Consider the following 8,949-nt stretch of genomic DNA (forward strand, 5'->3'; position numbering starts at 1 on the left):
GGTATTTCAGACGTGCCACCTTCGATCTGATAGAAATGATGAAATTAAAACAAAATAATTTATGAAAAAAAAATGAAGAGAATGGTTAGTGTTGGTACTTGAACAAAAAACACAAAAAAAGTAGCAATTAAATGTAGAATTTTTCATTTCATAAACTACTCAAAAGAAACAAACAAATTAAAAGAGTGAATTTGTTTTCAAAAAAAAACAATAGATAAAGACAATAATGATTAACTAAAAGAATATTTATTTGTACTATTTTTTGAGAAACCTAAAAACTTTTATGGAAAAAATCCAACACCCTTTTAGTAATAAAGAAGCAAAACAATTATAAAAATATATTTTGAAGAAATTATAAACACATAACAGTAGACTATTTACAAAAATAAAATGGGTAAAATCCTTAAACATTAAATAGAAGTTAAAGATAAATAAATATACATTAATAACTGTTGAACCGTTTCTAAATTTTTCCTATACATATTTAAATTATAATGACAAGTAAAGTGATATGAACTGAATGTCATTATTTTGTGAATTAGCTATGAGTCTAACATATGTTTTCAAACCAATTTATCCAATCATCATTGTTGAGTGCATTCATAGAAACCATTTAATTGATAATGTTAATATTGTTGAGTATGATTGTTTTATAGATTCAATCTTCTCAGAACTAAACGCTGTTTGTCTGTCTCAAACCAAAAGACTTTTTATGAAGAGATAAACTCTTTATTTTAAGTTAATATTAATGTATATTAATCCATTGTTTTAGAAGAATAACTAAATAAATAATAAAATAAATAAACTTATTTCTTCTTCTCTTTATTTTGACAACGTTAAAACATATTTACCAACATTTCTTTTTTAAAATTCTTACTTAAAAAGAATAAAACCAAATGGTAAAAAATGCCTAAAAAATAATTTTTAGAGCTTTTACTTCGAAAATTAAAAATAGAACACATCTCAATCCAAAAAAAAATTACATGTCACTCTCCAAAGAGTCACGAACTTCTTCTGTTGGTTCATGTGCACAACTAAAATTTCCTTTTGAACTAGAGCCTGTTTGTCCTTTCTTTTTTAATGAGTATATATAATTCTCAAAGACTGTAAGAAAACTTAAAACTTAGCCAATACAAAAATTAACATTTGGACGAGAATATGCTGTTCAAGGGGTTTCAATGAAACAGAAAATTACTTTTCATAATAAAACAACTGACACATATAAAATGACAGTTGAACTCAGTACTAGTTCAAAATATACTATGGAAGTTGATGAAGAAAAATTAACTATTGGAAAAAGAGGTAAAAAGTCTGTTACTATTTCCATTTGTTTCAATACTATTGCAACAGTTGGTTTAACAGGAAGTGTTACTTTCCAAGTAAAAAAGAAAGCATTGATAGGAAATGAATCTAGTTCACTTGCTTTACGATTTCAAATGCTTGGAGTTATTCCTATTGTAAGTATGAAAGAAATTCTTTTAATGAAAGAAATTAATCAATTATCAGCAAATAGTATTATAAAAGAAAGAGCTAGTTTATCTCATATAACTATTAGGGAAAGTACTTGTAATACTGAAACAAGTTCAGTTGATTTATCAATGCTTACTATGGGTCTTACTGATTCAATTTTTGTAGGAGATGTTATAGGAAAATATGGAAATTATAAAGAAGATAATGTATTTATTTTCAAATTGGATACTAAAGAATCTGGATTAAGTAAGGACGATTTTAAAGTTATTTTAAATAATTACATTGATATTCATCATCAAAACATTATTCAAATGGTTGGGATGAACTATGATTCTTCTTTTTTATTATTGGAAAATGATACAATGTTTAATCTAGAACAAATCTTAGATAAACCTTTACCATCTCTTTTTTTAACACGTTGTTGTGTTAATTTAGCTACAGCTCTTCAATATCTAGCATCAGAAAGTGTCTTACATCGAAATGTTAAACCATATAACCTTAGATTAGTTCAACACTCAACTATTTCTTTAGGAGGTCCTTTAGTTAAATTACATGACTTTTCTTTAGCAAGATATATACATGAAGGAGAAGAATTACATGACTGTGTTGGTACTGTGGAATATATGTCACCTGAAGTCATACAACATAAATCATATGGATTAAAAAGTGATACGTTCAGTCTTGGAATGTCAATTCTTCATATATTCAGTGGTAAAAAACCATATGGAGGTATGAATAAACAACAAATTGAAAATTTTGTTAAAAACCATCAACGAGTTACTCCTTCTGAAAAAGTTCCTATTGCAATAATTTCTATTATTAATAAATGTTGTGTTGAAGACCCTACAAAAAGACCTGACTATAAAATTGTTATTAATTTGTTAAATGATTATGCTCGTACATTACCATTGTAATATGTACTTCATTAATTTTTAAATAAAAAATTTAAGTTCTATTTTTAAATTAGATCCTAAAAATTTTCTTTCGTTTCTTTTTTTTGGTTTGTATGTATTGTTCTACTTCTTGTTACTTTTTTTTGAAAAAAAAACTGATAATCAAAGATTAAATTTGTTTGTTTGATGCTCCCTAATACTGTAAATAAAAAGAGAGATGTAATGAAAAAAGAAACAGAAAAAATGATTGAATCTCCAAAAAATCCTTGTTTATTTAGTAGAATATTTAGCTTGAACTTTGACAATCCATATAATCTTATAGAACCTTATTTTCTTCACCAATTATTATTTTCAAGGAAGAGTAAGTTATACTTATTTGATTGTAGGTATGACTATGAATATGAAGGTGGTCATATCTATTCTGCAATTCCTTGTCCTTCTAAAAACGAGTTGGAGACGTTATTTTTCATAAAAAAACAAGTAAATGTAATAATTGTATTTCATTGTGAATATTCTCAGAATAGAGGGCCAGGTCAGTGGTTACTTTTTAGACAATTAGATCGAGAAAAGAATAAAGATCAATACCCTCTTATATGGTATCCTGATGTTTTTGTACTAAATGGAGGATATCGTTACTTCTATCAATTATTTCCTGTTTGTTTTTTTAGAATGTTATTAAAAAAGATAGTAAGTAATTAATAGGAATGTTGTGGAGGATATATTAGAATGGAAGACCGTCCTTTTGATACATCAGATAAATCAAAACCACCAGTTAAAATTAGTTGTTGTAGAAGGTTAAGAAATAAACCAATTTTTGAGTGTTCTCCTATTCTTCCAACAAGAAGAGTAAAGACAATGTAATTGAATAATGAATAATACTAATAATAGAGTATTTATTTACTAAAAACAACTTCTCTTTTAATATTCAATAAAAAAAGAAAAATGCAAGAGATATGAATAAAAAACGAAAACTAAAAAAGAAAACTAAAAAGAACTGAAAAAGAAATAAATTTATCAAAAGAATAAGAAAAATGGAAATACTGAGATGTATTAAAGAAATTCCTAAAAAGATATTAAAATGGGTAATTAGTAATTGGAAGTGTATGATTTTCTTTGTCATTTTTACAATATGCCTTTGTTTATTATATTTTTGTGATTGGAAAGTTCATTATGCAAATAGTGTGTCAACAAAAACATTTTTATTTATGTTTACATTTGATGTAATGTTAACGTTGTTATTAGCAGAAGTAATGCACCCAGGAATGATGATTCTTTTAACATCTATTTTACTTGTATTTCTTCAAATTATTACACCCGCAGAAGCATTTGTTGGATTTTCAAATAATAGTACATTAACAGTATTAGTTGCGTTAATTATTTCTGAAGCAGTTGATAAAACTGGTGGACTAAAGTTTGTAGGAAGATTTCTTTTACCAGATACACCACAAAAATATATTTGGCCTTCTGCAATACGATTATTTCCATTTGTTATGGCTGTATCATTATTCTTAAACAATACACCAGTTGTTGCTATGTCTATTCCATTAATATTTGCATGGACTAAAACATCTACACAACCAGCATCTAAATTATTATTACCAATGTGTTATGCTATTCAATATGCTGGAATGAATAGTATTCTTGGAACTTCTACAAACCTTGTTGCTAAAGGATTAATTTTAAATCAAGTTGATATTGTTAATTCAAAATATAATTTAAATATGCAAGTTACTGTACCAATGTTTGAAATAGGAGTTGTTGCTTTTCCATTGACAGTTGTTGGATTTCTTTATTGTGCCTTTTGTTCGTTTTTAGTTCCAAAGACAGAAATTGAAGAACCACCAAAAAATCATTCAGAATTTATTATTCCAGTTAAGATTGGTCCAAAAAGTAATCACATTAATAAGCAGTTAAAAGATACTGTTTTATTCTTCCCTTCTCATGGTAAGTTATTCAGAATTAAACGTGGAACTATCTTTAAACCAAAACCAACTGATATTCTTCAAGAAGGTGATATTTTATATTATCTTGCTCCATATGAACTTTTAAATGATGTTTATGCATATAGTGGAATTATCCCTGAAAGTAGTTTTGCTAAAGAAATGATGAGTACTAATAGAGAATTAAAAGTTTATGAAGTCTGTTATGGTGGAAATTCAGAAATGTTAAATAAAAAATTTCAAACATTTTATAAGAATCATTTCTTTGGGATATTAGGCGTTTCATATAATAGTAATGAAGATGCTTTTGAAGGAATTAATGAAAATGATGAACTAATGGAAGAAGCAGAAGAAAATGAAGAAGAAGATAAAATAAATGAAATGTTTAAAGATGAAATTAATGAACAAAAAATACAACCAACTTTAAGTTACTTAATTTGTACAGATTCAGAATTTGCAACTGAGGAATATTTCCCTTCTCCATTCCAATTAGTATTACCATTAAATGTTCAACTACCACAACCAATGGTTATTTATAAAACTATTTTAGCACTTTTAGCTATTGCTATTCCAGTTATTACTGATGTATTAAACGCTGCTCCTTTTGTTGTTGCAGCATTTGTTTTTGTATTTATTTTATTAGTAACTAATACTATTACAATTAAAGATTTATTTAAAGCAGTAGATGTCCCATTAATCTGTATTCTTGGTGCTTCATTTGGGTTAGTTGAAGGAATGGTAAAAACTAATGTTGGAGCATTATTAGCTCGTTCACTAACAAGAGCTTTCTTACCTCTTGGTAAATTTGGTATTCTTTCTGCATTAGTTATTCCAACAATGTTACTCACTCAATCATTAAGTAACGCTGCAGTATTTGCATTAATGTTCCCTGTTGTTTGGGAAACTTATTGGGGAACTGACCCAACTGGACTAGAACGAGGCAGAGTAATTGGACTAAAAAGTTCAATGTATGCAGTAATGATAGCCACATCTAGTGTATTTTTACTACCATTTGGTTCCAATAAAACATTAATGATCATGAAAAAAGGAAATTATAAAATTAAAGACTTTATAATCTTTGGTATTCCTTTAATGATTTTATCATTTGTTGCAGCCGTTGGTTTATCTTATTTATTCTTTGAAGTAGTTTGGCCTGATAACTATTAATTCATTTGGTTATTCATTTACATAGTTTCTTTTTATATCAATATTTTGGTTCTAAAAATACTAAAAAAAACTCGATTTAATTACGATATTCTCGTTCTTTATAACTACGGCTATTCTTTTTAGAACTATCTCTTCTTCTTCTACTTGAGCTTCTACTTCTACTATATGACCTATCTCTTCTTTCTCTTGAATGATGTCTTCTTTCACTCCTTGAATAATCTCTGTGTTGATGGTGTTTTCTTCTTTCTGACTTATCTTCTTTTATTTCTTCTTCTTTATTACTTTTTTTATCTGTCCTATTTACTTGTCCAGCTTTTTCGACTAACCCTTGACTTAATACTTCAAAGGCTCTCTTTTCTTGTTCTTCTCTTTCTTTCTTAATCTTTTCTATACCTCCTTTTAATTCTTCTTTCTTTTTCTCCCAAACTTCTTTCATTAATTCATTTCGTTTCGTTTTCATTTCATTAATAATTCCAACTTTGATTTTAATTGCTTTTTCTTTCATAACTTCTGTTTTAGTTTTGAATTCATTTAATAATTCTTTCATTTCTTTTGGTTGAATTTGATATTTACCAATGTTTTGAATCATATAACTACACAAATATTTATTTTCCTCTGAAACTTTTCTATCAGAATCATGTGAACTTTTTTCATTTTGTCTTTCTTTCTTAGATGATAATACTTTTACCATCCCTTTCAAAAAAATATTTTCAGGTAATGAAGAAGAAATTGTATTGTATAATTTAATAGCCTTATTAACATTGGACTCTTCTGTTGAACTTAACATTATAATTAATTCTTTAGTGATTAATCCAGTCCATTTATTATATACAACTTGAAACCCTGAATATTCAACAATAGTAGTTGAGTTGAACCCTTTCTTTCCCCTTACATTTGAATTATATTTCTCTTGACTATTCCATTCTTTTAATTGTTTTAATAAAATGTTAAGGAATATTCCTACATTATATGTTTCTTTTGTTGTCATTGTAACACAACTTCCAATTAAATACATAGCAACAATATTTAATAAAAACATTAATGAAACTCCTTCAATATCATTCTCAAAAATTTGTAATATAAATTTGGCACAATACATAGCATCCTTTATACTTATTTTAATTCTAGGTATTAAACATTGAATCATAAACTTATTTGGAATATAATAAAGTTTTTCCTTTTTAAAGTCAGTAAATTTTAATTGTCTGATCATACCTCGAACCCACTCCTTATGTTTTTTAATTAATGGTATAATATTATTTCTTTTTATATCTTTTTCATAATGTCTTGTTATTTCATCAGAAATATCATTATATAATTTGTCAGGACAAAAAATATCTTCAAGGTCAAGTAACCAAAAGACTGTGTTGAATAGATCACTTTCTCGAGTTTTGATTTCAGCAACAATATCTTTTTGTTTTGAAATAAGTTCAGATTTCCTAAACGATATATTATTTGTAATAGAAAAAGACTTCCATTGTTCCCAATCACTGCATAATGGAACAATAATTCTAGCCATTTTCCAGAAGACAGAATTATCTCGAGTCATAACAAAATAATCAAATTCACATGAAGCATTAACGAAATAATTTTTTAATTCTTCTGTAAAAAGAACTGAATCAATAATTTCAAAATATTTTTGAATAGTTAAACAAATTTGATCATACTCATCTTCATTCCATTGAAACATTTCATGACATCTCAATTTCATTTCACTTAAAAAGAATCCAATCTTAAAAACACATTTTTCTTTCTTAAGTATGTTCCAAAACCCTTTTTTTGAGATGATATAATCTTCTTGATCATTTAATTTTTGATTAACAAAAAAATGAATTGGCTCAATACTCGATACAAATGAAACAGAATCTTTTTTTGTAATCTCAACAAAATCTCTTAAGGATATTGTCAATGACTCAATAACACGAAGAGCCAATAACTTATCTTTTGTAAGTAATTCTAAAATAAAATCAACACAATCCTGGAAATAATAACTGTCACAAATGGGAGATAATGAAAATGTAAATTTAATGCAATTTTCATTTAAATCTCCTTCTTTTTCATAAATTGAACGTAATCGATTAACTAAATACATTTTTAATAATACTGGACTCTTTATAAATAATGAAGTTAAATTTGGAATTTCTTTTGGAGAAGATTTAGCAATCTCAAGTGCCTCTTCAATTAAAGTAAAAGGACGATTATTAAGCATTTCAAAAAACTGATTTTTGTCTTTTTTAAAGTTTGACATAACTGAAGTTAATTTTGATTTTGGATCTATTTTCTTAAGTTCAGGTTTTACTGAATCATTGTAAAATAATGAGAATATTTCGGTTCGTTGTGTTTTATCAAATTTATAAAATAATTCTTTTTGACTTACTAGAGTATTACATGCCATTGAAGTAGTAGGAGAATTTAATCCAAGGAGTATATTAAATATTACCTTTTTATGGATATTTGGATGAACAGCAAGGAAATCTTTTCCTTGTTTATCAGAAGTTAAAAACCGTTGAGATTTAATAACAATCTCAGTGATTTTATTTTCATCTTTAATTTCATTTAATGAATTAATAAATAAAGAAACCATTTTTTGAGATACTGAAATACTTTCGTTAATTGATGAAATGACATGAAATATATCTACCTTTTTCATGGCATCACAATCTTTACTTAACATAATAGTTTCGAAGATTTTATCAACATCTTTTGATTGTTTAATTGTATTTTCAATCTATTGTTAAGTAAATAAATTAAAATGTAAATATCCTAAACTACATCTCTATTCAAAGAGAAAATTATAAAAACAAACTAATGACTGAAATGAAGGAATATCAATAAAATCTGTTTTTACAAAATGAACCAAAACATTTTCACTTTTTTTTATACCATCACTATTGACAATAACTTTATTTAATATTGACTGAAAGAAATGAAAACGGAGACATAAGTTATTAAAATGTTTAAGTGATGCACATTTATTTCCACTTTCAAAAAGTACTTTAAAAATTTCTATTATTCCTTTATTATGTAAGACTATTTGTTAACATTAATTTTCATTTATTTTTAACAATAAAACAAACAAGCTGATTCATGTATTTTTAAAAATGCATCTTCTTCTGTGCACTGATCGTTTACAAGTTTATTAAGGGTTTCTTTGACAGTGTCTTTAAAAGAGATTTCTTCCATTAATAATGGAGTTTCTAGTATTTTTTGGTTTATTCAATCATTTTTTCTTTTTCTTTTAATATAAATATTATTATTATTATTGAATATTGACAATTTATTCTTTTATTTCCAATTTTTTGTTTAACTTCTTTCAATTTTTTTCATCTTTGTCATTTTTGCCAAATTAAAAAAAAAAGAGATATATTATAATTTATAACAAATTTATTATTAATTATTATTGATAAATAAAATGAATGAACTAAAAAAGAAACCCTAAACTACACTTTAATTGGCAATGGTTTTCTCCAGATTTGTTG

At 26.0% G+C, this 8,949-nt stretch overlaps 4 protein-coding genes across 4 annotated transcripts; 3 read left to right on the forward strand and 1 right to left on the reverse strand.

Annotated features, from left to right (window-relative positions):
• Positions 1-1,226: 1,226 nt before the first annotated feature.
• ENU1_098530 (protein kinase, putative) lies at positions 1,227-2,384 on the forward strand (the record flags this gene model as incomplete). The annotated part of the gene is made up of 1 exon (XM_008859243.1): positions 1,227-2,384. One exon carries the CDS (start codon positions 1,227-1,229, stop codon positions 2,382-2,384), a length of 1,158 nt encoding a protein of 385 aa, XP_008857465.1.
• Positions 2,385-2,549: 165 nt separating this feature from the next.
• Positions 2,550-3,224, forward strand: ENU1_098540 (rodhanase family domain containing protein; the record flags this gene model as incomplete). The annotated part of the gene is made up of 2 exons (XM_008859244.1): positions 2,550-3,017; positions 3,066-3,224. The coding sequence occupies 2 exons, from the start codon at positions 2,550-2,552 to the stop codon at positions 3,222-3,224; spliced, it is 627 nt and encodes a 208-aa protein (XP_008857466.1).
• A 170-nt stretch (positions 3,225-3,394) lies between these two features.
• ENU1_098550 (citrate transporter, putative) lies at positions 3,395-5,470 on the forward strand (the record flags this gene model as incomplete). The annotated part of the gene is made up of 1 exon (XM_008859245.1): positions 3,395-5,470. One exon carries the CDS (start codon positions 3,395-3,397, stop codon positions 5,468-5,470), a length of 2,076 nt encoding a protein of 691 aa, XP_008857467.1.
• A 76-nt stretch (positions 5,471-5,546) lies between these two features.
• On the reverse strand, positions 5,547-8,653 carry ENU1_098560 (hypothetical protein; the record flags this gene model as incomplete). The annotated part of the gene is made up of 3 exons (XM_008859246.1): positions 5,547-8,198; positions 8,277-8,500; positions 8,548-8,653. The coding sequence occupies 3 exons, from the start codon at positions 8,651-8,653 to the stop codon at positions 5,547-5,549; spliced, it is 2,982 nt and encodes a 993-aa protein (XP_008857468.1).
• Positions 8,654-8,949: the final 296 nt, after the last annotated feature.

Source organism: Entamoeba nuttalli (assembly GCF_000257125.1).
Source record: "Entamoeba nuttalli P19 unplaced genomic scaffold asmbl_4262, whole genome shotgun sequence".
Taxonomy (NCBI): domain Eukaryota; phylum Evosea; order Mastigamoebida; family Endamoebidae; genus Entamoeba; species Entamoeba nuttalli.